At 41.1% G+C, this 25,978-nt stretch overlaps 3 protein-coding genes across 3 annotated transcripts in view; 1 reads left to right on the top strand and 2 right to left on the bottom strand.

The window, feature by feature from the left end:
- Window positions 1–11,632, top strand: part of llgl1 (LLGL scribble cell polarity complex component 1) — an 87,871-nt gene extending 76,239 nt beyond the window's left edge. The window contains 4 exon segments of the mRNA XM_034189460.1: window positions 1,272–1,336; window positions 2,333–2,468; window positions 6,064–6,143; window positions 11,545–11,632. Of these exon segments, the coding sequence (XP_034045351.1) occupies window positions 1,272–1,336; window positions 2,333–2,468; window positions 6,064–6,139 (277 nt within the window). The 3' untranslated portion in view covers window positions 6,140–6,143; window positions 11,545–11,632.
- Window positions 8,108–13,744, bottom strand: LOC117528707 (putative nuclease HARBI1). The gene is made up of 5 exons (XM_034191346.1): window positions 13,719–13,744; window positions 11,278–11,374; window positions 10,560–10,724; window positions 8,544–8,988; window positions 8,108–8,466 (listed from the first exon to the last, which is right to left on the bottom strand). The coding sequence occupies exons 1-5, from the start codon at window positions 13,742–13,744 to the stop codon at window positions 8,108–8,110; spliced, it is 1,092 nt and encodes a 363-aa protein (XP_034047237.1).
- Window positions 13,745–14,069: 325 nt separating this feature from the next.
- Window positions 14,070–25,978, bottom strand: part of flii (FLII actin remodeling protein) — a 36,780-nt gene continuing 24,871 nt past the window's right edge. Inside the window, exons 22-31 of the mRNA XM_034190097.1 lie at window positions 24,243–24,332; window positions 24,033–24,172; window positions 23,679–23,889; window positions 22,550–22,704; window positions 22,408–22,468; window positions 20,204–20,332; window positions 18,432–18,538; window positions 18,221–18,326; window positions 15,341–15,406; window positions 14,070–15,266 (exon numbers count right to left, since the gene is read on the bottom strand). Coding sequence (XP_034045988.1) covers window positions 15,132–15,266; window positions 15,341–15,406; window positions 18,221–18,326; window positions 18,432–18,538; window positions 20,204–20,332; window positions 22,408–22,468; window positions 22,550–22,704; window positions 23,679–23,889; window positions 24,033–24,172; window positions 24,243–24,332 — 1,200 coding nt within the window. The 3' untranslated portion in view covers window positions 14,070–15,131. The remainder of the gene's footprint in view (window positions 15,267–15,340; window positions 15,407–18,220; window positions 18,327–18,431; window positions 18,539–20,203; window positions 20,333–22,407; window positions 22,469–22,549; window positions 22,705–23,678; window positions 23,890–24,032; window positions 24,173–24,242; window positions 24,333–25,978) is intronic.

Raw genomic sequence — 25,978 nt, 5'->3', positions numbered from 1 at the left:
TCAACACCAGAGTGCAAATTAAATGGAATATTTTGAAGCTTTTGTTTCAGATCAGTTGATGGCATATTGAGAGCTCATTTAACACATCTTGCAACATCTTCCTTTTGATACATACTCTAGAACAATGTTCAAAATATGCATTCTAAACATTTCAAAGCAGCGTTGTGTGTTAGCCATCACAAATTTGCAGTACAGATGAAAGGTTTTGTCACTATCTTCAGCCAACCCAACGTGCTGTAGTTATTGTTTGAACCATTTTATATTTTCCCACTCAGTTGGCTATTTCGTCCTGAAGTTGCCCGTCTGGGTGTGTTTCTCCCCGTAGTTACTTGCTTGTTTGCTGTGCATAGTTAAGTGAAGAGAACATGACATAGCCAGTGTTCAGGATTCAGGCAAGCCATTTGAGTTTCAGTCCCAATCCACTAGACATCCAGCAGGTGGCAGACATGTTTATGGGATATTATACAGATAAAAACAAAGTTTCACTTTTGATCAATCTGGTGCATCACAAATCACCAGATGCGATGGAGTTTGTCCTGATTATATGATCTTTTAATTTGGTGAGGTTCAAGATGAAAGCATTTATTGTTTTTGAGTTGCAGTCTGGCCGGGCCTGACTAACTCACTCATGCACATTATTGTTATCCAAGTCTTAATGCTGTTTTGAATGCAGGGAATAACTCTGTTGAAGTGAACCATTTTGATATACTATCAACCACCCCTCGATACCTTGGTAGTGATAACAAGGCTCGGCCCCAAATCTGTTTAGTCAGTCAAGGGTTGAAATCAACAACCCTCTGGTCACAAGACCTTTAAGGTGTTGGTCACGTTTTTACTTTGAATAATTTGAATGTGCACATCTGGATTGTTCCACCCACACAGATGGCTGAAATGTAAGTTAAACTTTAGTTGCCAACTGATTCTTAGTTTATCACGTTGAGGTCGACCAAAGTACCTCCAGAAAATTCACACAGGCAGACAGACTGAGAACAGACTCCACAGAGGCCTGAGGAGGTGACAAACTGCTGCAGCAGTGTGGTGCTGTCAGATGGAATTAAAATGATTTTCCAAACAATGGATGTCAGTGCTATTGGTCACATCAGTGAAGTGTTTCTAAAATGAAATCATGGTGATCTTTGTCCTGTACTTGAGGAACAACCGACCTCCTTGTGTTTGACGCACTGTGCGACATTGTGACGCTGAACAAATGCAACATATTGCTTTATGATTCCATCTATTATTAAATGAAGCATGTCCATGTGTTTCCTCAGTGATGGCACAATAACACAGCTGCAGGCCAACGGAACCCACAAGAACCAGATGGGTCAGGCTGAGGGTATGTCGACATTTTTGTTTTTTCCCCCCTCGGGTTTTCTTTCGCCTCTCTCTGTTCTCAGTCTTCATTACTTTCTCTTCTCTCGAACAGTCCTCACAGGGGGTTCCCTTCTGGGTTCCATGGTAACATTCAGCGCCTCCCTCTCTGGCTGTAAATCAGCGTTGTTGTGGAGACCAGAGAAGGGCTCATTCAGCCGGGGTATTAATTCTCGATGGATGCTGCCAACAAGCACATTTTTCTTTAACGCCTTTTCCATCATGCAGCATCAGAAAATTTAAACGTGAGAATGCACAAAAAAGACACATAGATTACCTAGTGCTCATCTTCTCTTTCCTCTAGTCTGCATTAATTTTTCTGTGCATAATTTTTTAGCAAAGTGACATTAAAGCTACAGTCTGTAGGATTTGGTGCCATCTAGTGGTGAGGTTGCAGAACATATGTTAACATGGTGGCTGTCATGAGGGTGTTCACTCCCATGTACATATGAAGGGCTTGTTCTAAGTGCATCAAACCATTTTAGATGAGTTGTTTTAGGTAATTATACACTAATTATCAAATGAATTTGAATGCCATATTGCGTTTGTGCTAGTTAAGAGTCTTAAATCTTGCACACTGTAGCTTTAAATACTTTACACTGTGTGCATACATGATTTAAGGGAGTGGAGATTTGTTGATGCATTAAAATTTAATGCGTCACATGAAACAGATCCAGATCTCTGCAGTGATCTGTAATGTTTGATAAACGTCTCAGCAGCACGCCAAATCGGACAGAGAAACCAAATAAAATACAAATACGACTGTTAAAGCAACATGCACGCAGTAATGAACAGGTTGTAACAACGTGAGATTTTGTTTCACATCAGAAAATAATTTTAAAGCATGAGTCAAGTTTTATACACTCACAGCAGCATTCCTCCAACTAATCCAAGTCTGTTTTGAATCCTCCCATGATTCACTGTTTTTCCAACCATTAAAAGTTGATGTGGTGTGTCTCAGGACAAACAGAGGAGCCTCTGAGTGCACTGTCCTCTCCCCTCCTCGAAACGCCGCTGGACTCCCCCCTCAGCTGTGCAGATCTCACCCTTGACTCCACTGGAGAACTCACTGTGGAGGACGTCAGGGATTTCCTCACGTAAGCAAACTGACTCAGACACTTAGAAACGGCTCAGGGCTGAGAGATTTGTCTGTGGAAGTAAATCAGTCTTTACTGATTACTTGCCTGGTTCCAAGCCTAAAAAGAATTGGGGGGAGGGTAATTAAAGATAAATGTGTGCCTGTGTGTTATTTTTGGGGAGGGTCTTGTGGATCTTTATGGGGGGGGGGGGGGGGTGCTCCACCACAAAAAAGTTTGGAAACCATTGGATTACTTCATACTTGATGTTGAGTTTTAAATATCACTTGTTTTCAGTTTCAATTTATTTAGTTTATATAGTGCCAAATCACAACAAAGCTGCCTCAAGGCGATTCACACAAGTAAGGTCAAATCTTATCAACCCCTACAGCAAGCACACAGGTAACAGTGGTAAGAAAAAACTCCCACTGATGATCTGAGTCTGCTTGAGGAAGAAACCTCAAGCAGACCAGACTCCGATCGTCGGTCCAATCCACCATCGGGGGGTGTCATCGAGCCACTCATTGGATCTGTTCCTACAGCGGAGTCCATCCTGCGTCCACCACAGAAATCATCCACACGTGCTGGATTGGAGTTTTATTACACTAAACTGAAAAATGACCTTTTGGACTTGGTGATGTCTCAATTTCAGTTTGAAATTTTCAGTATTAAGTTTCAACTTGTGTAACTGTGAAAACCTGTTTTCATGTTGTGTATGTTCATTTTTTAGGCTTCTGATTCAGGCAGAATATTACTTGACTTCATAGCTTACAATCACATCTGCATTTTGTATCCTGAATTTGAGAAAGCATATCCAATCAATCAGCTCTGGCATACAGTAGTGTTCAGAATAATAGTAGTGCTATGTGACTAAAAAGATTAATCCAGGTTTTGAGTATATTTCTTATTGTTACATGGGAAACAAGGTACCAGTAGATTCAGTGGATTCTCACAAATCCAACAAGACCAAGCATTCATGATATGTACACTCTTAAGGCTATGAAATTGGGCTATTAGTAAAAAAAAAAGTAGAAAAGGGGGTGTTCACAATAATAGTAGTGTGGCATTCAGTGAGTTTGTCAGTTTTGTGGAACAAACAGGTGTGAATCAGGTGTCCCCTATTTAAGGATGAAGCCAGCACCTGTTGAACATGCTTTTCTCTTTGAAAGCCTAAGGAAATGGGACGTTCAAGACATTGTTCAGAAGAACAGCGTAGTTTGATTAAAAAATTGATTGGAGAGGGGAAAACTTATACGCAGTTGCAAAAAATTATAGGCTGTTCATCTACAATGATCTCCAATGCTTTAAAATGGACAAAAAACCAGAGACACGTGGAAAAAAAACAGAAAACGATCAAAATGGATAGAAGAATAACCAGAATGGCAAAGACTCACCCATTGATCAGCTCCAGGATGATCAAAGACAGTCTGGAGTTACCTGTAAGTGCTGTGACAGTTAGAAGACGCCTGTGTGAAGCTAATTTATTTGCAAGAATCCCCCGCAAAGTCCCTCTGTTAAATAAAAGACATGTGCAGAAGAGGTTACAATTTGCCAAAGAACACATCAACTGGCCTAAGGAGAAATGGAGGAATATTTTGTGGACTGATGAGAGTAAAATTGTTCTTTTTGGGTCCAAGGGCCGCAGACAGTTTGTGAGACGACCCCCAAACTCTGAATTCAAGCCACAGTTCACAGTGAAGACAGTGAAGCATGGTGTTGCAAGCATCATGATATGGGCATGTTTCTCCTACTATGGTGTTGGGCCTATATATCGCATACCAGGTATCATGGATCAGTTTGGATATGTCAAAATACTTGAAGAGGTCATGTTGCCTTATGCTGAAGAGGACATGCCCTTGAAATGGGTGTTTCAACAAGACAATGACCCCAAGCATTCAAGCATGCACGGGCCGAGGCGGAGGATTAGCAGCAATCTTCCATTCCAGCTTATTAATTAATCAAAAACCCAGACAGAGCTTTAATTCATTTGAAAGCTTGACTCTTAGTCTTGTCCATTCAAATTGGAAGTCCCAAAAACCAGTTTTATTTGTTATTATCTATCGTCCACCTGGTCGTTACTGTGAGTTTCTCTGTGAATTTTCAGACCTTTTGTCTGACTTAGTACTTAGCTCAGATAAGATCATTATAGTGGGCGATTTTAACATCCACACAGATGCTGAGAATGACTGCCTCAACACTGCATTTAATCTATTATTAGACTCAATTGGCTTTGCTCAAAATGTAAATGAGTCCACCCACCACTTTAATCATATCTTAGATCTTGTTCTGACTTATGGTATGGAAATTGAAGACTTAACAGTATTCCCTGAAAACTCCCTTCTGTCTGATCATTTCTTAATAACATTTACATTTACTCTGATGGACTACTCAGCAGTGGGGAATAAGTTTCATTACACTAGAAGTCTTTCAGAAAGCGCTGTAACTAGGTTTAAGGATATGATTCCTTCTTTATATTCTCTAATGCCATATACCAACACAGTGCAGAGTAGCTACCTAAACTCTGTAAGTGAGATAGAGTATCTCGTCAATAATTTTACATCCTCATTGAAGACAACTTTGGATGCTGTAGCTCCTCTGAAAAAGAGAGCTTTAAATCAGAAGTGCCTGACTCCGTGGTATAACTCACAAACTCGCAGCTTAAAGCAGATAACCCATAAGTTGGAGAGGAAATGGCGTCTCACTAATTTAGAAGATCTTCACTTAGCCTGGAAAAAGAGTCTGTTGCTCTATAAAAAAGCCCTCCGTAAAGCTAGGACATCTTACTACTCATCACTAATTGAAGAAAATAAGAACAACCCCAGGTTTCTTTTCAGCACTGTAGCCAGGCTGACAAAGAGTCAGAGCTCTATTGAGCCGAGTATTCCTTTAACTTTTAACTAGTAATGACTTCATGACTTTCTTTGCTAATAAAATTTTTAACTATTAGAGAAAAAATTACTCATAACCATCCCAAAGACGTATCGTTATCTTTGGCTGCTTTCAGTGATGCCGGTATTTGGTTAGACTCTTTCTCTCAGATTGTTCTGTCTGAGTTATTTTCATTAGTTACTTCATCCAAACCATCAACATGTCTATTAGACCCCATTCCTACCAGGCTGCTCAAGGAAGCCCTACCATTATTTAATGCTTCGATCTTAAATATGATCAATCTGTCTATATTAGTTGGCTATGTACCACAGGCTTTTAAGGTGGCAGTAATTAAACCATTACTTAAAAAGCCATCACTTGACCCAGCTATCTTAGCTAATTATAGGCCAATCTCCAACCTTCCTTTTCTCTCAGAAATTCTTGAAAGGGTAGTTGTAAAACAGCTAACTGATCATCTTTTTTTTTTTACTAATAGCCCAGTTTCATAGCCTTAAGAGTGTGCATATCATGAATGCTTGGTCTTATTGGATTTGTGAGAATCTACTGAATCTACTGGTACCTTGTTTCCCATGTAACAATAAGAAATATACTCAAAACCTGGATTAATCTTTTTAGTCACATAGCACTACTGGATTCTCTTAATCTGAATTTGAAAATTCTATAATTATTTGCATGTATTACTGCCTGTTAATCTGTTTTTCTTCGGTTTTGTCCTGTAATCCTGCAGCACTGTGGACGAGGAGGAAAACAATCTAAAGAACATCGAGGAGGAAGGACGCTCGACTGGCATCCTCATCAAGTAAACTGGTGAGAAACGTACACATGAAACATGGTAGTGTAACACTGGTATGTAGTCGGGAAGCTATTTCTCCTACAGCTCACTCTTCTTTATCTTATTTTATTTTTTACACAAAATGTCAAGTCAGGGCTGATGTGATTGGAGCGTTTTGGAGGCCGGAGGTTGTTGAGATCATTTGCTGCTGAATGTGAGGCACAGAGTGTTAAACATTTGAGTATTTTTAAGACAGATTTTGATTAACAAATGACTGAAGTGTCTGGAACAAAAATTTTGTTTACCATTTGTTTATGGTAGTAAAATTAAGGCACATACACAAGATTACAAGCTGAAAAATGTGTATTTAATTGGACAGACTTTAAAGTCCACACAGATGGACACCTGTTTCTAATGGAGCCGGTCCAGAGCGTCCACACTTCAAAGACTTACTCTGTCTGTGCGCTGCATTCCAACAACAAACACTCGCTCTGTTCAAACGCGTCTGTCTGTGAAATCCACTGGAGCAAAAATCATTTCCACCCAGCCAGAATTTAATCACATCCGTCACCGAGCTTGTGTCCAGTGTCTGTTTGTTACTCAAAAATATATCAAATGATTTTCAGGAAATTTCAGGCAGTCAAAAGAAAACCCAACTGGAAAAGAAGCCATTAATGTTTGTGGTGGATAAAGATAAATGTAGAGAATTTTAAAAGGGTGTTTAGTGGTTTAATTATTTAATTTTAGTGATCATTCTAAGCACCTGAAGACAACTGGGACAGAAAACCAGATATCATTGGGGCACCAACTGCAGGGTTCTAAATTAGCTCAAACGACATTTTCCCAAACAGAGGCAAGTTTGAAACAGTCTGTCAGGTAGCGTACCATTATTAAAAAACATTGGGCCTCATGTGTCAATGTTGCGCACTTGTGGCGTAAATTTACGGCGTAAACTTGAAATACACCAAAGTCGCCGTGACATGTTTCAAGCAGTGCGCACCTGCCCATTTCTGGCGTACGCCTGACGTGCCGTTGATAAATGCGGCGGCTGGAAACAATCGTAATTATAAGAAACACGCCCATAAATATTCAGACACCGCCTCAGACACACCCTCATTTTACGACATAGAAGGCAGGAAGACGGCAAAAAAAAAAAAAAAAAACTTCACCGATCAGGAGATCGAGGTCATAACAGCCGAAGTGGAAAAACATAAAACCATACTCTTTGGGAGTCTGAGGAGTGTGATCAAAGGAGGCCAAAAAAGCAAAACCTGGCAAACAATAACCACTCTTGTGAATCAGGTCGGACCCGTGGTCAGGACGCCTGCAGAGGTACGTCAATCCATCAATTTAGAAGCCTACGGCCAAACGCGCGTGATCCAACAACTAAAATGTGCCACATCATTAATCAGGTAAAGAAGAAATGGTCGGACATGAAAATCCACACCAAACGAAGGGTCGCCACATTAAGAACGAGCCGGAAACAGACAGGTGGGGGGGAAGTGGACGCACCGAAATTGAGCGCCACTGAGGAGCGAGTGGCTGCGCTCATCGGCCCTGCGTGTGTGGAGGGGATATTAGGGGATGCAGAAGGGGACACCGCTGCATGCGACCATACAGATCCAGGTTAGTGTCTCATCATACATAAATAATCCCAAATAAACATGTTCCTGTCCATTTCGTTAACCACAAAATTAAATTGTCAATACATGTCCCCAGACAGTCATGAGCAGGCATCTGATGTGCGTCCATCTGGAGACCTGCACCGGGCTGCACATCCAGAGCAACCGGAGGCTGTACCGGTCGACGCCCCAGGCCGCGGTGCTGTCCCCAGGCCCAGAGTCCTGACAGAGGAGATCCTGTAGCGACAGGATGCCATCATAAACCAATTAATTGAGATGAATGCAAACCTCTCTGAAATAAACAGGACCCTTGTTAATATAAATGCCACTTTGATGAAATAAATGTGTTCACATATAGTTGTCGTCATATACTTACTTCAGAAACGATGGATGAGCTCCTGCCTTAATTGAATGGCCCGAGCTGCAGGAGGAATTGGCCACGGATCCTGCTCGATGCGGTCATTGGGGATCCCCTCTCCATAAGGCACATGGTTTTCCAATGCAATATTGTGCAGCACCGAGCAGGCCAGAATTATACGACAGACCTTCTCTGGTGTGTACAGGAGTGTTCCTCCTGCATGCCCGAGACACATCCACCTGCCCTTCAGCAGGCCTGCACAGCGCTCCACAACCACACAGGTTTTTGTGTGTGCCAGGTTAAAGCGCTGCTCCTGCGCTGTGAGTGGGTTGTGCAGTGGCGTGATGAGATTTACCAGTAAGGGATATCCCTTATCACCTGGAATGAAGGAAAGCGTCACTCAATAGTGTTGGTCGGGCATAATAATTAATATGCATGTCAACTATGTAGTTTACCCAGGAGAAAGCCGTGCGCCATGCCATCCTGCAGTCCTCTTGCCATGCTGCTGTGTTGGAATATGTATGCGTCATGGGTACTCCCCGGCCACCACACAACGTTAACGAGACGCATATGGGCATCACAGATGAGCTGCACATTGATTGAATGATAATTCTTTCTGTTCACATATGCGTAATCATTGACCGAGGGTGGTCTCAGACGCACATGCGTGCAGTCAATTGCCCCTATTACATTTGGAAAGCCGGCAAGCTCATGAAAGTCCCTCTTTGTCACCGCCTGCTCGGCGTTATTGTAAGGGAATCTGATGTAACGTGGAGCGAGATCCCGTATCCCTGCCAACACGTGTGGCAGGATGTGGCTCATGGACTGCGTAATTCCAGACCTGTCGGCTATTTCCCGTTGGAACACGCCTGTTGCCAGGAAACCTAAGGTCGACAGGACCTGGAGCGACACAGGTATGGCACAGGTACATCGCGTTTCACGTTGTAGACGCGGTTCCAATGATGCGCATAGCTCCAGGAGGACGTGTCTGGGGAGGCGAAAGCGTCCTGAGCGAGTCTGATGACTCGCTCAGGAGATCGGCCCTGTCGCGGAAGACTCTTTCCCTGCGTACTGCTGCATTCATGTCCTCTAACAATGCCAGATCTGCCATTGTGCAACCCTGTCCTACGACACACGACCGCCTTTTATATGAGTCAGACTGGTAATTCACCAATCACGGCGCGTGCCATTTGCGCGTCAGGATCGGCCGTCGTATTATTTCTTTTGTAGTATCACACACGTGTTATGTCTGTAACATATGCATTGATTTGTATACCGGCACTGTTTATCATGCTGTCCGATGCTATTTTTTTGTGGATTACAGCGCTGGTTCATTTTGGTGTATAATTTACGCCACCTCTCGACCTGGTGTATGCTTTCAGCGCAGCGTACGCCAACGACCACATTGAGAAATGCCAAGTGGCGCAGCCGTTTTGGCGTACACCCCATATACACTCAAATATCGCCGTACGCAACGTTGATACATGAGGCCCATTGTGTGCACGAACCCATGGCACCAAGTGATGCCGTTCTGCAGAAAGGCTCTTACAATGTACAGTTCAGTGATTTTTAATTTTGTATTGTTTAACTGTAATTATACAGGGATACTAAAAAAAATTCTTCCTACCTGCTTTGTTTTCCATCAGCAGATTTTTAAGTCCGTGTAGCTAACATGCTGTATAAATTATACATTTAGTTTGTGAATAAATAAAGTTAGAGGCTGAGAGCAATTTTTGCAGATTTCATGAGGAACTGGAGAAAATAAACTTTTTTTATCCTGAGGGAAATTATTTAGCCTGAGTACAGAAACAGTAAACAGTAGTTAGTTAAATACACAATTATAGAAAGTGTTAGTATTAAATAGAAATCAATCAATCAATTTTTTTCTTACAATAAGTACAACATATTTATGCAAAATGACTGGAAGATATATTGTACAAGTTGTTTGACAATATTGCACATAACTCTGAGTAACTGAATAACTCTGTTCATTATGTATTCATCCTGCAGAAGGGGGAGGAATTATACAGTCTGATTGCCACAGGTAGGAAAGACCTTCTGTGGCGTTCTGTGGTGCACCTCGGTGGTCTAGTCTATGGCTGAAGGTGCAACAACAGGACGGCCGTGTGGCATGCAGGGGGGTGGGAGGTGTTGTTCAGGATGCTGAGCAGCTTCCTCAGCAGGTTCCTCCTCTCTGACATCTCCACCACAGATGCCAGCTCTCCCGAAGAGCTTATTGAGTCTGTTCAGCCTGCTGCCTCAGCACGCTACAGCGTAGAAGGAGCCCACCGAGTGATAAAACATCTGAGCCTCCTGAGGAAGTACAGTCGGCTCTGACCTTTCTTATACACAGCATCTGTGTTTACAGTCCAGTCCAGTTTGTTGTCTATGTGGGCACCCAGGTACTTGTAGTAGTCCACAATATCCACCTCTGTTCCATTGATGGTAACTGGGTTCAGACAGTCCAGCACCATCTCCTTCGTCTTAGGTACGTTGAGCTGCAGGTGGTTGATTCCGCACCACTCCGCAAACCTGTCCACCACACTCCTGTACTCAGCCACCTGGTCACTGCTGATGCAGTCTACAATGGCAGAGTCAGCCGAAAACATCCGCAGGCTGTGACCAGAACCTGAATTCTGAGGTGTAGAGTGTGAACAGGAAGAGAGATAGGACCATCTCCCGTGGTGCCCCTGTGCTGCTCTTGATGATGTCAAATATAATGTCCCAAAGCCTCACATACTGTGGGCGGCCTGAGAGGTAGTTGGTAATCCAGGCCACCAGTGGAGTCTCCACCTTCATGTCATGTAGCTTATTGCTGAAGTCAGGCTGGATGGTGTTGAACACACTGGAGAAGTCAAAGAACATGCCTCCTCCAGGTTTAAACTTGTATTTGGGTCGGTTCTGAGTTTTTCTCCAGAAAATCAACAAGGGTCATGATGTTAGATGTGTTTGGTGTGATGAATATTGAGTAGTACACCCTCCCTCTCTCCCTCCCTCAGTTCAACCCAAAAAATCAGGAGGCGCTTCAACTAAACTGTTCTGCCCTCTTGTGGTGCGTGTGTGTGTGTGTATATTACTGCTTTAATCTGATAAATTTCAAAGAAGCACTCAGCCTGCAAACCTGTGAATCTCTGTGGAAAACATCTAGCGGCGGATAAAGCAGCAGATGTCTGGTATCTACAGCTTTACCCACGTCTTGTCGCTCTGTCTTCCATTTGTGAGACAGTTATAATCCCAGTTGAGAGGAAGAAAGGACTCGTTGTCCCTCACCATTAAGGGTGAGCACCTGGATACAACATTTACAATGTTATAGAGGTGTCACACTGCTCTCTGTGCCAGGCACTGAACCTGCAAGGGTCATTCAGACCTCACTACTTGCAGCTCAGACTGGAGCCGTCTAATTATGTGTAGTTATTTAGTGCATTAATACTTAGTATGTTTCTTGTGGTGTTGCAGGGAGAAGCTGATCTGGAGCAACATAACTGGATGGTATTAGAGCGCTGGACCACACACGTCTCTGTGCGCAGGTCTCTCCTGTTCATCTGCAAAAATTGGGAGGATAGCTCTGCTACGCAAACAAGTCATTAAGAACATCTTGTGGCCCCTCCCACTAGAAAGAATAAACTTCATCTATAGCCACTTTGGAAACATGGTGTTGGGTCCCGCTCTGAGAGTAGATGTTCCTCTCAGGATCCAGTTTTTGGACACACTGAGTGCTGATGATTCTGGTCTGGAACCAATAAGGCAGCAGTTTGTCATCCTCCGCCCGTCACAGTTGTACGTGTATGTTTGTGTCTGTGGCATTTGCAAGCTCAATTTGCGTGGATTGTAACGTTTGCCCACACAAGGAAATGGCACTTCTTTCTTAAATGGTCATTATTTCGACATGAACTGAGACTGGCCACCAGACACTGAACATTGTGGCATTCAAGCCAAACATGACAAAGTATTTTTGAAAGGGAAAAAAAAAAAAAAGAATCTAACCATTGAAAATGGATTCAGTTTACCCAGGATCTGGTAAAGGGAGCTGACTCAGTGGCTGGCTGGTTTCACGATTGCAAAGATGGTGCTTTATTCTGTTTTGTACAGCTTTGGGAAAGTGTTTTTTTTTGTTTTTTTTGAACACAAGTAGGGTAGGAAGTGAATAATGTACGTTTGTACTCACACTGGTTTTGAGCAGCGTCAAACGTAAACTTTGTCACTTTAAAATGAGTAATTTTACACAAGAAATCAAGTGAGGACAAATGAAGAAATGCTAGTGTCAGTGGTATTTCAAGAGAAGAGGGGTGCATTGTGGGTAAGATTGAATAAATGCAGTCCTCTTATCTACCAATATTTTAACTAATTTACTTCAGTTATCCTATGTTTAAAAAAATAAATACTGTAACCTTGCATTACAAACTTTGTAATGGTAAACCTGTGGTGGAAGTTAGAACCTTGTAGACCTTGTGGGAGCATAGAACCGCTCAGTGTTCCAGCACCCTGTGTAAACAGATTAAAGGACCTCACTAACTATAATGTAGCTCAGATCAAAATCATACTAATTTTTTTTTTTTGTAACATTCTGCTTTCAAGGTACTGCTGGCATGGTTTACTTTAATACTACGAGAGGTTTTGTCTTTTTGTGCATAGGCTTTTAATTGAGTCACTTAGCATTTTGGCTGATGGACAATTGTGAATGTCAATAAAATTATTTACTTTAAACAACCTGTCTGGTTTGTTGGGACATCGTGTTACTGAAGCTGAAATAGTAAAGTAACAACTATCAGGAAAAAATGTATTTTAAGGACAGCTTGCATACAGGTCCTGGTCATATAATTAGAAATCATGAAAAAGTTTTCAGTAATTCCATTCAAAAAGTGAAACTTGTATATTCTATTCATTCAGACAGACTGACATTTCAAGTGTTTTTCTTTTAATTTTGATAACTGGACAAACTAGTGAAAACCCCAAATTCAGTATCTCAGAAAATTAGAATATTGTGAAAACGTTGACACCTGGAGGCACAATCTAATCAGCTAATTAACTCAAACACCTGCAAAGGCCTTTAACTAGTCTGTCTAGTTCTGTAAGCCACACAATCATGGGGAAGACTGCTTGACTTGACGTCTTGTCTGGGCTAAAGACAAAAAGGACTGGACTGCTGCTGAGTGGTCCAAGGTTATGTTCTCTGACTAGTCAAAGTAAATTTTGCATTTCCTTTGGAAATCAAGGCCCTAGAGTCAGGCACTGAATGCACGTTGCTTGAGGTCCAGTATAGTTTCCACAGTCAGTGATGGTTTGGGGTGCCATGTCTTCTATTAGTCCACTGTGTTTGAGATCCAAGATCAATGCAGCCATCTACCAGGAAGTTGTAGAGCACTTCATGCTTCCTGTTGCTGACCAACTTTATGGAGATGCATATTTCTTTTCCAACAGGACTTGGCACCTGCACACAGTGCCAAAGCTACCAGTACCCGCTTTAAGGACCATGGTATCCCTGTTATTAATTGGCCAGCAAACCGACCTGACCATAAACCCATACATAAATAAAATAAAAGGGGGTATTGTGAAGAGGAAGATGTGACACTCCAGACCCAACAATGCAGAAGAGCTGAAGGCCACTATCAGAGCTACCTGCGCTCTCATACCGCCTGAGCAGTGCCACAGACTCCATGCCACACCGCACTGCTCACTGTCTTTAACTATAAACTTTTAAACTAGTTAGCATTTGCATTCACTAAATATAAAGTAAGGTCTAGGTTCACCTCAAACAGCCCAAAAGATAAGTTTTCCATTTCTTGAAAAGATTAAAAAATGTTTAAAACCTCAGATGTTTTAGTCCAGCCTCTATTGGAAGCCATTTGATTCATCAAGATGACTAAGTAGAATTTTGGTACTTAGAGATAATACCATGACAAATAAAAGTGAACATTTTGATTCTTTAACGTACAAATGTTTTTGACACATTAAGCCATTCACAAAAAATAGGGGTCAAAATGCTCAGTGATGTAACAATTTAATATAAAATCCATAAATAAAACTTCAGGTGGCATCAGGAGCATGTGCACATCATATCCATACACAGGCGGGAAAGACATTTTCCCTTAAAAAAAAAAAAAGGTACAAAGCAAATGAAGGTAGCTCCATGGTGACATTTACTGTGTTGGTTTGGTTCCTGAACCGATGGCATTGCACAGTAACATCCTCTGGTTACACTGATCTCTACATATATAGGTAAAAGTACTGATCTGGGATCAGTGAAACCAGAAGTCTGCCTCCAAAAGAGCCAAATGCACACACTGGAGGGGAGAAAGGTTTGTGTAGAAAACCTAAATTTTTCTTACATTCCCACAGCTACAGAACGAGCACAGTGACTGCACATTTTGATTTCTCCCATGTACTCATCATTGCACATTTAACACAGCAGCCCCTAAAGTGATGCTCTGACCTAAAATCTGCACCCAACCTTCTCACACTCACCCCTCAAGTGGTCCAAGTTTGACAAATTAACATTTTCTTCCTTAAGATACCGTGAAAAACATCAGCAGACTGATAGGGAGAGACGAGTGAGCAGACGTGGGTGTCAGTGAAGGTGCCAAAGGTAAACAAACAATGTGACGACAGACGTATAAACAGCCAGACATTCCTCAGAGACACTATAAAGCTGCTTTCTGTTCAGCTGGTGTGTGGCTATAATTAATACAAACTTTGCAACAACCTGTGCAAATTGGCAGCAAGCTCAGATGAGTGATATGTACGTACGTAGAAATAATGTGCACCTCGTCTGTTTACAGGCACACTCATGAAAAGGTTTAAAAGCCTGACCAGCTTTAGCGGACTGAACCTAAACTCATTCTTTTATTTAAACAAACAAACAAACAAAAATACCTTGAAATCAAAACATAATTCTCTGGGGGGGGGGGGGGGGGGGTGGCATGATCCTGGAGCGTGCACACAGAAAGACAGGTGACAGTTTGTAATCACAAGAATTTCATTTATGTGAACTGCAGTCATCACATAAACACCACTGATGGATCAAGTACAAAGCAGCATGCATGTGTCTATGCTGGAGGAGTTTTAAAAACTCCCCACGCATGGAAGCAGCGCGTGAAGCAGTGAGGCTCGTTTCCTTTCCGCACCAGTCGCAGCTTCCGCGGATGTTCAGAGTCTTTGGCACGCATGTGCTGAATGTAAACCTACAAGGGGAAATGCAGGAGTTCATCAAAAATATGTCAAACCATATAAAGTGCACATGCGCACACATTCCTACCTGACACGCTTTGAGACTAAGTTTGATTTCCACCTGACTGGTCTGAGTACCGACCCACATGTAGACCTGGAATAAAAGAAAAACTCATATAACAATACAGGGCATTATTTTTTAGAAAATGCAATCATTGATACAGGAGAAAAAAAATATACATATATATACACATATACACACATATATATATATATATATACACACACACTAGTGTTCAGAATAATAGTAGTGCTGTGTGACTAAAAAGATTAATCCAGGTTTTGAGTATATTTCTTATTGTTACATGGAAAACAAGGTACCAGTAGATTCTCACAAATCCAACAAGACCAAGCATTTATGATATGCACACTCTTAAGGCTATGAAATTGGGCTATTAGTAAAAAAAAAAAAAAAGTAGAAATGGGGTGTTCACAATAATAGTAGTGTGGCATTCAGTCAGTGAGTTCGTCAATTTTGTGAAACAAACAGGTGTGAATCAGGTGTCCCCTATTTAAGGATGAAGCCAGCACCTGTTGAACATGCTTTTCTCTTTGAAAGCCTGAGGAAAATGGGACGTTCAAGACATTGTTCAGAAGAACAGCGTAGTTTGATTTAAAAAGTTGATTGGAGAGGGGAAAACATACGCAGGTGCAAAAAATTATAGGCTGTTCATCTACAATGATCTCCAATGCTTTAAAATGGACAAAAAAAAACAAACAAAAAAAAACAGACGCATGGAAGAAAACAGAAAACAACCATCAAAATGGATAGAAGAATAACCAGAATGGCAAAGGCTCACCCACTGATCAGCTCCAGGATGATCAAAGACAGTCTGGAGTTACCTGTAAGTGCTGTGACAGTTAGAAGACGCCTATGTGAAGCTAATTTATTTGCAAGAATCCTCCGCAAAGTCCCTCTGTTAAAGACGTGCAGAAGAGGTTACAATTTGACAAAGAACACATCAACTGGCCTAAAAAGAAACGGAGGAATATTTTGTGGACTGATGAGAGTAAAATTGTTATTTCTGGGTCCAAGGGCCGCAGACAAGTTTGTGAGACGACCCCCAAACTCTGAATTCAAGCCACAGTTCACAGTGAAGACAGTGAAGCATGGTGGTGCAAGCATCATGATATGGGCATGTTTCTCCTACTATGGTGTTGGGCCTATATATCGCATACCAGGTATCATGGATCAGTTTGGATAAGTCAAAAATACTTGAAGAGGTCATGTTGCCTTATGCTGAAGAGGTCATGCCCTTGAAATGGGTGTTTCAACAAGACAATGACCCCAAGCACACTAGCAAACGAGCAAAATCTTGGTTCCAAACCAACAAAATTAATGCCTCACAGATGTGAAGAAATCATGAAAAACTGTGGTTATACAACTAAATACTAGTTTAGTGATTCACAGAATTGCTAAAAAAGCAGTTTGAACATAATAGTTTTGAGTTTGTAGTGTCAACAGCAAATGCAACTATTATTGTGAGCACCCCTTTTTCTACTTTTTTTTTTATTTATTTATTTTTTTTTTACTAATAGCCCAATTTCATAGCCTTAACAGTGTGCATATCATGAATGCTTGGTCTTGTTGGATTTGTGAGAATCTACTGAATCTACTGGTACCTTGTTTCCCATGTAACAATAAGAATTATACTCAAAACCTGGATTAATCTTTTTAGTCACACAGCACTACTATTATTCTGAACACTACTGTATATATATATATATATATATATATATATATATATATATACACACACACTCAACAAAAATATAAATGCAACACTTTTGGTTTTGCTCCCATTTTGTATGAGATGAACTCAAAGATCTAAAACTTTTTCCACAAACACAATATCACCATTTCCCTCAAATATTGTTCACAAACCAGTTGAAATCTGTGATAGTGAGCACTTCTCCTTTGCTGAGATAATCCATCCCACCTCACAGGTGTGCCATATAAAGATGCTGATTAGACACCATGATTAGTGCACAGGTGTGCCTTAGACTGCCCACAATAAAAGGCCACTCTGAAAGGTGCAGTTTTGTTTTATTGGGGGGGGGGATACCAGTCAGTATCTGGTGTGACCACCATTTGCCTCATGCAGTGCAACACATCTCCTTCGCATCATCCGTGAAGAGAACACCTCTCCAACGTGCCAAACACCAGCGAATGTGAGCATTTGCCCACTCAAGTCGGTTTATGACGACGAACTGGAATCAGGTCGAGACCCCGATGAGAACGACGAGCATGCAGATGAGCTTCCCTGAGACGGTTTCTGACAGTTTGTGCAGAAATTCTTTGGTTATGCAAACCGATTGTTTCAGCAGCTGTCCGAGTGGCTGGTCTCAGACGATCTTGGAGGTGAACATGCTGGATGTGGAGGTCCTGGGCTGGTGTGGTTACACGTGGTCTGCGGTTGTGAGGCTGGTTGGATGTACTGCCAAATTCTCTGAAACGACTTTGGAGACGGCTTATGGTAGAGACATGAACATTCAATACAAGAGCAACAGCTCTGGTTGACATTCCTGCTGTCAGCATGCCAATTGCACACTCCCTCAAATCTTGCGACATCTGTGGCATTGTGCTGTGTGATAAAACTGCACCTTTCAGAGTGGCCTTTTATTGTGGGAAGTCTAAGGCACACCTGTGCACTAATCATGGTGTCTAATCAGCATCTTGGTATGGCACACCTGCGAGGTGGGATGGATTATCTCAGCAAAGGAGAAGTGCTCACTATCACAGATTTAGACTGGTTTGTGAACAATATTTGAGAGAAATGGTGATATTGTGTATGTGGAAAAAGTTTTAGATCTTTGAGTTCATCTCATACAAAATGGGAGCAAAACCAAAAGTGTTGCGTTTATATTTTTGTTGAGTGTATATATATATAAAAAAACCTATAATAACCTCTTTGCCATTGTCCAGCAGCATGATGTCATCATCAGCTAAGTCATCCTGGCAGAAGTCTGAGCACTTCTCCGACACAGAGAAATAACCTTTTTCATTTGAACACCTGAGGGAAGACAGTGCAGGAAAAGAAGAATGGGGGGGTTTACATAAGTCAGAAAGAAGAGAAACAGATAAGATATGTAGAGAATATACAGACACTTTTACTCACCTGAAGAGTCGAGCATGTTTCATATAATCTGCATCTTCATCAAACTGCTTCTGAGAGCCAATGCCCACCCAGAAGAAGTTTTCTGGCTCCTCCCCTTCGTTAATTACCTAGGAGATGAACAGGATATATTTTCACATAATATTTGAAAAGGAGAGCTTTCTGGACAAAAAAACAAAACAAAAAAACAAACAAAAACCCAAGAACAAAACAGTATTTTGAGTTGAAGTTTCCCATCCAAATGTGTATTTTGTGATCAAAGTTATGAGTGCCAGCTGATGATGCCAGCTGCTGGATATTCTGAGCATATGAATACCTTTTGGAACACCAGAGCTGTCATTTATTAAACTGTGCTTCGAAAAGGTTCAAAATACTGTCAATACAAACAAACTTTATTATGTGTTCAAGTACAAAAAACCCAGTTTTATTAAAAACAGGCACATGTCGTTCGTAAGCACATCCGATGTTGATAAATCCCACAGATTCTAGCACATGCACAGTCATTTGCACTCACAAAACATCTGCTTGTTTCCCTCATCTGAATAACAGTTCAAGTCCCTTTCACACCAGGCTTGCATACAGCTGTGTTATGATGCGTATAGAGTACACTGGAAAGTTGCACAGATTTGGCATAGTCCCTGTGTTGGCTGGTGTGTGATAGCGCATGGTTTCGTTCCTAGTCTTGCTTACAGTTGAGTATGGTTGCTTACTGTACCACGTATGTAGCCTTAGCTGCTTTTTTCTGCCTGTTACAGTTCACTCCTGCCTACATTTTGAGGAAATTTTTTTTGGCATTGTGGTAATGTGCTCTGTTCTCAAAATGGTACAAGAAAAGCAAATGGCACTCATGTTTGTGCACTGACTGACAGTGTGTGAGTGAGAGTAAGAGAGAGAGAGATTGCATGCACAGGTAGCTTGGCTCCATGATGCGACTGCCTGGACACGCAGATGGATTTGATACATTGGAAAACTTCAGAATACACCATTTCCAGGAGTTAAATGACTTCATTAACATGCCACAATCGTATAATAACTTAAGGTGAAAGCTGCAATCATGTGTGTGTTCTGTCCATGAGGAGTGGATGGTGGACATGTCCTCTCGCTGGTGATCGGTCCCTGAGCAGGAGTTAATGGACTTTATTTAACTTGCCACAATCTTGAGAGAACTTGGAAGTGAAAGAATGGTGCGTGATGGCGCGCACGATCTGTCTGTGAAAAGTGGATGGTGAATGTGGACATGTCCTCTCGCTGGTGATCTGTCCATGAGGAGTGGACGTAGACATGTCCTCTGAACATGGAAGTTTGGCCCGCCTCTTCTTCTTCCGTGGTTTTGAAGCTTCACTAACAGCAAAGTCCAGCAGGATGGATAAAATCTATCAATGTGGTTCATATTGATAAAAAACCTAAAAGGATTTTTAACCCTGGCGTAGTGTGTAGAATTGCGGAGGCTTGGTGTACAGTAGCACAGTGTTGTGTAGATTTACATATAGCAGCGGGGTATTGCATAGACTTGCTTAAAGACTGTGTACTTTCTGCGTCCAGTGCTCTATGCCCAAAAAATTTAACGTTTAAATTTTTGCATGAGTTGTTACCGAGTAGTCGATCAGTCCCCTGCATCTGTTTTTTTGTGTGTCTTGTGTTTTTCCTTTGGTTTGTTTTTGAGGTCTGACTTTGTATGGGTGTTTACTTTGTTCAATAAATTATATGGATAAAAAAAAGTTTGGAACAAAGCTTTAGGATTTTTCTCTCTCTCACACATACACGACTGTGTTCACCTGTTTGCTATAGGTGTCATCAAACATGCTGTTCATGATGTCCTCGGCGAGTTTAGCTTCATCAGGGTCAGCAGCTCTGCCCACCCACGTGTAAACAATGCCCTGATTGTCTGTGCTCTCAAACGGCACCTGTAAGAAACAAAGTACACTTACTGAAGAGAGATGAAGAAATGTTTCTCCTCTTTTAAACAGCAGAGAATTCCAGTCACAGAAAGCCCTGATGGTATTAGAGCAAACCTCACTGTATCGAATCGGTTATACAACCCCTGGCAAAAATTATGGAATCACTGGCCTCGGAGGATGTTCATTCAGTTGTTTAATTTTGTAGAAAAAAAAGCAGATCACAGACATGACACAAAACTAAAGTCATTTCAAATGTGAGCTTTCTGGCTTTAAGAAACACTACAAGAAATCAGGAAAAAAAACAAAAAATTGTGGCAGTCAGTAACAGTTACTTTTTTAGACCAAGCAGAGGGAAAAAAAATATGGAATCATTCAATTCTGAGGAAAAAATTATGGAATCATGAAAAACAAAAGAACGCTCCAACACATCACTAGTATTTTGTTGCACCACCTCTGAGTTTTATAACAGCTTGCAGTCTCTGAGGCATGGACTTAAGGAGTGGCAAACAGTACTCTTCATCAATCTGGCTCCAACATTCTCTGATTGCTGTTGCCAGATCAGCTTTGCCGGTTGGAGCCTTGTCATGGACCATTTTCTTCAACTTCCAAAGATTTTCAATTGGATTAAGATCCGGACTATTTGCAGGCCATGACATTGACCCTATGTGTCTTTTTGCAAGGAATGTTTTCACAGTTTTTGCTTTATGGCAAGATGCATTATCATCTTGAGAAATGATTTCATCATCCCCAAACATCCTTTCAATTGATGGGATAAGAAAAGTGTCCAAAATATCAACGTAAACGTGTGCATTTATTGATGATGTAATCCATCTCCCCAGTGCCTTTACCTGACATGCAGCCCCATATCATCAATGACTGTGGAAATTTACATGTTCTCTTCAGGCAGTCATCTTTATAAATCTCATTGGAATGGCACCAAACAAAAGTTCCAGCATCATCACCTTGCCCAATGCAGATTCGAGATTCATCACTGAATGTGACTTTCATCCAGTCATCCACAGTCCATGATTGCTTTTCCTTAGCCCATTGTAACCTTGTTTTTTTCTGTTTAGGTGTTAATGATGGCTTTCGTTTAGCTTTTCTGTATGTAAATCCCATTTCCTTTAGGCGGTTTCTTACAGTTCGGTCACAGACGTTGACTCGTTTCCTCCCATTCGTTCCTCATTTGTTTTGTTGTGCATTTTCGATTTTTGAGACATATTGCTTTAAGTTTTCTGTCTTGATGCTTTGATGTCTTCCTTGGTCTACCAGTATGTTTGCCTTTAACAACCTTCCCATGTTGTTTGTATTTGGTCCAGAGTTTAGACACAGCTGACTGTGAACAACCAACATCTTTTGCAACATTGCGTGATGATTTACCCTCTTAAGAGTTTGATAATCCTCTTTGTTTCAATTGACATCTCTCGTGTTGGAGCCATGATTCATGTCAGTCCACTTGGTGCAACAGCCCTCCAAGGTGTGATCACTCCTTTTTAGATGCAGACTAACGAGCAGATCTGATTTGATGCAGGTTTTAGTTTTGGGGATGAAAATTTACAGGGTGATTCCATAATTTATTCTTCAGAATTGAGTGAGTCCATATTTTTTCCCTCTGCTTGGTCTAAAAAAGTAACTGTTACTGACTGCCACAATTATTTTTCCTGATTTCTTATAGTGTTTCTTAAAGCCAGAAAGTTGCCATTTGAAATGACTTTAGTTTTGTGTCATGTCTGTGATCTGCTTTTTTTCTACAAAATTAAACAACTGAATGAACATCCTCCGAGGACAGTGATTCCATAATTTTTGCCAGGGGTTGTAAGCAAGACAATTGGTGAAAACCATTTCTTTTTACAACCCTATTAACTCTAGGGTTAATAGGGATCGATAGATCGAGAGAGAGAGGTGTGTGCTTCTGTCCTTTTGCCATATTCTGTTTATTAGCTGGTCGTTGTCACTTGATCCTCTTGTCTGTGATCTGCTTTTCTTCTACAAAATTAAACAACTGAATGAACATCCTCCGAGGCCGGTGATTCCATCATTTTTGCCAGGGGTTGTAATTCCTAACATGAAACAATCCCAACCTTCAGGATGAAGCAGAACTCAGAGTTCAGATTGCTGGAATCAGTCCCGATCTGGATTGTCCTGAGCAGACAAACATTTATAAAAACAACAGTCAGTTTAAAGTTTGTGGAGAACAGATCGTTGCTGAGCATGCGAGTCTACCTGGTGCAGAGCGCGCTGCCGTTGGTGCGTATGTGATAGAGGGAAGGCTGAGCAGAGTCACTCTGCTGTTTCCTCTTCCCATTGTGGATGATGAACTTCCTCTTGAAATGAGACAGAAACTTCAGGTTCTCCTGCTGCTGCGTCATACGAACCACCTAGACACAAGTTAGCAGTTCACCAGGAAGTGGTCAGAACACAAATATACACATCAGATTTAGTATCAACTTAATAATAATAATAAAAAAAAAAAAAAAAAAAAAAAAAAAAGGTATGCCACAACAGAGGAATCGCACCGGAGTATTAAGTCACAATTTTCACTTCATACTATGCTTCAGAAGAAGCAAAATGGATTTAATGGCCGTATTATTCATTGATAAAGGCACACAAGCTAATTAATGTCAGTATAAGGGCACAAAATGCAAGTAAACAGCTTCTTTCAGCCACTGAACAGAATCATATGCGAGGTGAACGTACAACGCAAATTAAACTACTTTTTTAGTACATTTATAGAATAAATTCAACATGAATTTTCTTCTTATTCAAAGAGCTTTCCTTGTACATTCAAATAAGGTTTCTTCCAAATAGAAGAAAAAAGAAGTCTCATCATTCAAAAGTGTGGTCTTCCAGTTAAAAGCATGTTATGATATATTTTCAGAACAAAGAACAGTTCCTTCTTTCTTTCTCTTTTGTGATCTTATTCTGGTGGTTCTGAGGTCACCAGATGATTTCACTGATTAGTAACAGCAGACGGGATGAGTTCATCAATGAAATCGCCTGGTGGAGTTGGTGATTACAAAGAAAACCTGCACCCTATTGGCCCTTCTGGAGTCAGGTTGACACCTATGCTGCAGGGAACAATCCTAACAGGACATGCATGATGGAAATTAGGAGCAAATGTGACTGAAATGACATGAATCTTGAAATGAGTTTTTCCTCCAGTATCTTTCATTTCTAAAGCTTAGGTCTGGTGGCCACCAATGCAAATGCTGCTTGTATCCAAAACTATGAACCCAATGCACAACAGAAAACTTATAAAACATGACTTATCATCTTCTTCTTCTGCAGCATAATAAGGAAATAATATAGTAATGCTGTAAAGAGTGTGATTTTCAACATTGATTTCTCATACCTTTAGTTTTCCGGGGAAAAGACTCTCAAACTTCTTCTGCAGGGAGAAGGTGAATGTGAGCCAGCCCATGTTGGAGGCCTGCCTGCCCTGCCAGAAGTACACCACACACTGAAAGTCTTCCTCTGGCTGTTTGTCCTCCTCCTCACCTTCAGCACTTTCACCTTCCTTCTTCTCCTTCTCATCCTCCTCATATTCCACAGGCACCCAGTATCTAAACAGGCACAGTCAGTAATTAGCAGCTTGTTTCTACTGGATGATAACAGATCCGTGCAGAGTTTCTCTCCACATTTGAAGTGCATCTTCAGTTAACTGGTTTCCAGAAGTACATTATCGTAGAGAAAAGATCGCCCGTACCTGCAGAGGAAAACGTAGCAGTCCTGAGTGTAAAAGTGTCCGAACTCCTCCTCTGGCAAACGAGCAAACTTCTTGCCCTCCAGCACAAATCCTTCCATGCCATCCAGGTCTTCGTTCCACTCCTCCATCATTTGTTCAGCCTAAACAACAAGTGTGACATCATAAAGAAGCAGAGGCTTCACCCTGTTTCAAACTGGTGTGTGTGTTTACCTCAGTAAGAGGCATGGGCGGTTGCCTGGGCAGGAAGAGAGCAGTGAGGTCAGCTTTCATCTTGTCTTTCTGCTCCACATCCTTTTTCACCTGGAGGAGGAAGAAGAAAAACAATAATAATTCTTATATCTCATACAAGCCGCTTTGATTTCATCATCTGTCATTCTTCATCAAGTGGTATATTTAACATTACTGATCATTTAGAACATGTGGCTCAAAAGCACAGAAAATAATTATACTGTCAGTTGTTGCTTTAGTCATTTATCCCTTTTTTGGGTTGCAGTTCAGGGTTTTTAACACTATAATTGATGAGAATCCAAGCTGTCATATTGCACAAGTTTGCAAAAAAAATGTTCATAGCAAATCACAGGTGTTGAGTATTGAATACTACAAATTTTTGCAAGCTGGGCCATTCCATGAAAAATTACAGAACTGATCATCTTGGATTTACATCATACTTTGTGTAAATAATGTCACTGAACCAAAAAGATAGTGTGCAAGATTAATGGCTTCTATCTCGTTTCTGAGATATGGAGGCTTTAACACTAAGTCAAACAATTTTTTTTTAAACTTGTCCAACATGCGTGACATCTGCAGAGGGTGGTAAACAGCTGTGTTCAAAAATAGAGTAATGCTCAAAATCCTTGTAATAGCTTATTTCCATACATGCATTGGAAACACAGCACATTCTTTTCCAAATCAAAACATGAAGAAAAATTTATCAAATTTGTTATTACTTCAGAGAAATTAGGAAAAAGGAATATTAAGCTGTTCTAAAAAAAAAAAAAAGTGTCCAAATTTTCTTTCTGTAAAAAACAGGCAGCACATGTTGCACATGCTGGATGTTGTGCATTTCTCTCTCAAAATTGATGTAAAATGGGTCATTCCAGACATTGTTCAGAAGAACAGCGTACTTTTGAAATGTTGATTGGAGAGGGGAAAACAAATGAAGAAGTGCAGAAAAAGATAGGCTGCTCAGCTAAAATGATCTCAAATGTTTTTAAATAGCAACAAAATCAGAAAGATGTGGAAGAAAACAGATAACCACCATTCAAATGGATTGTAGAACAGCCAGAATGGCAAAGAATCAGCCAATGATCAGCTCCAGGGTGATGAAAGAAGGTCTAAAGTTACCCATGAGTACTGTAACCATTAGAAGATGCCTATGTGAAGTCAAGCTATGGACAAGAAGCCCCCATAAAGCCACATTGTAGAAAATGGGAAAAAAAACAAAACAAAACCAAAACATGCTGAAAACATTACAACTTGGTAAACAACACAATGACGGGCCTAAAAAGAAATGTCAGATGACCCTCGAAAACTGAATTCAAGCCACAGTACACAAGCCAGCCAGTCATCAATTGTGACCCAACTGGTACCACTTGAGGGGAATAAACAACATTTAAAATCCAGCCTCAGTGTACCATTTTGATGTCTTCCTTGGTCTACCAGTATGTTTGCCTTTAACAACCTTCCCATGTTATTTGTATTTGGTCCAGAGTTTAGACACAGCTGACTGTGAACAACCAACATCTTTTGCAACATTGTGTGATGATTCACCCTCTTAAGAGTTTGATAATCCTCTCTTTGTTTCAATTGACATCTCTCGTGTTGGAGCCATGATTCATGTCAGTCCACTTGGTGCAACAGCTCTCCAAGGTGTGATCACTCCTTTTTAGATGCAGACTAACGAGCAGATCTGATTTGATGCAGGGGTTAGTTTTGGGGATGAAAAT

This window comes from Thalassophryne amazonica, chromosome 16 (assembly GCF_902500255.1).
Source record: "Thalassophryne amazonica chromosome 16, fThaAma1.1, whole genome shotgun sequence".
Classification (NCBI taxonomy): domain Eukaryota; kingdom Metazoa; phylum Chordata; class Actinopteri; order Batrachoidiformes; family Batrachoididae; genus Thalassophryne; species Thalassophryne amazonica.
Note: the sequence above shows the minus strand (reverse complement) of the source record. Positions and strands in the feature narration are given on the sequence as shown.

Bases quoted from the DNA above. Each gene is read 5' to 3' on its own strand.
- LOC117528707 (XM_034191346.1), bottom strand. From the start codon at position 13,744: ATGGAGTCTGTGGCACTGCTCAGGCG. The intron at 10,725-11,277 runs GTAAAGCTGTAG...TCTACACCTCAG, and splicing joins GACAGAGCGACAAGACGTGG to AATTCAGGTTCTGGTCACAG. The intron at 8,989-10,559 runs GTGCTGGACTGT...GTGTCGCTCCAG, and splicing joins TACCTAAGACGAAGGAGATG to GTCCTGTCGACCTTAGGTTT.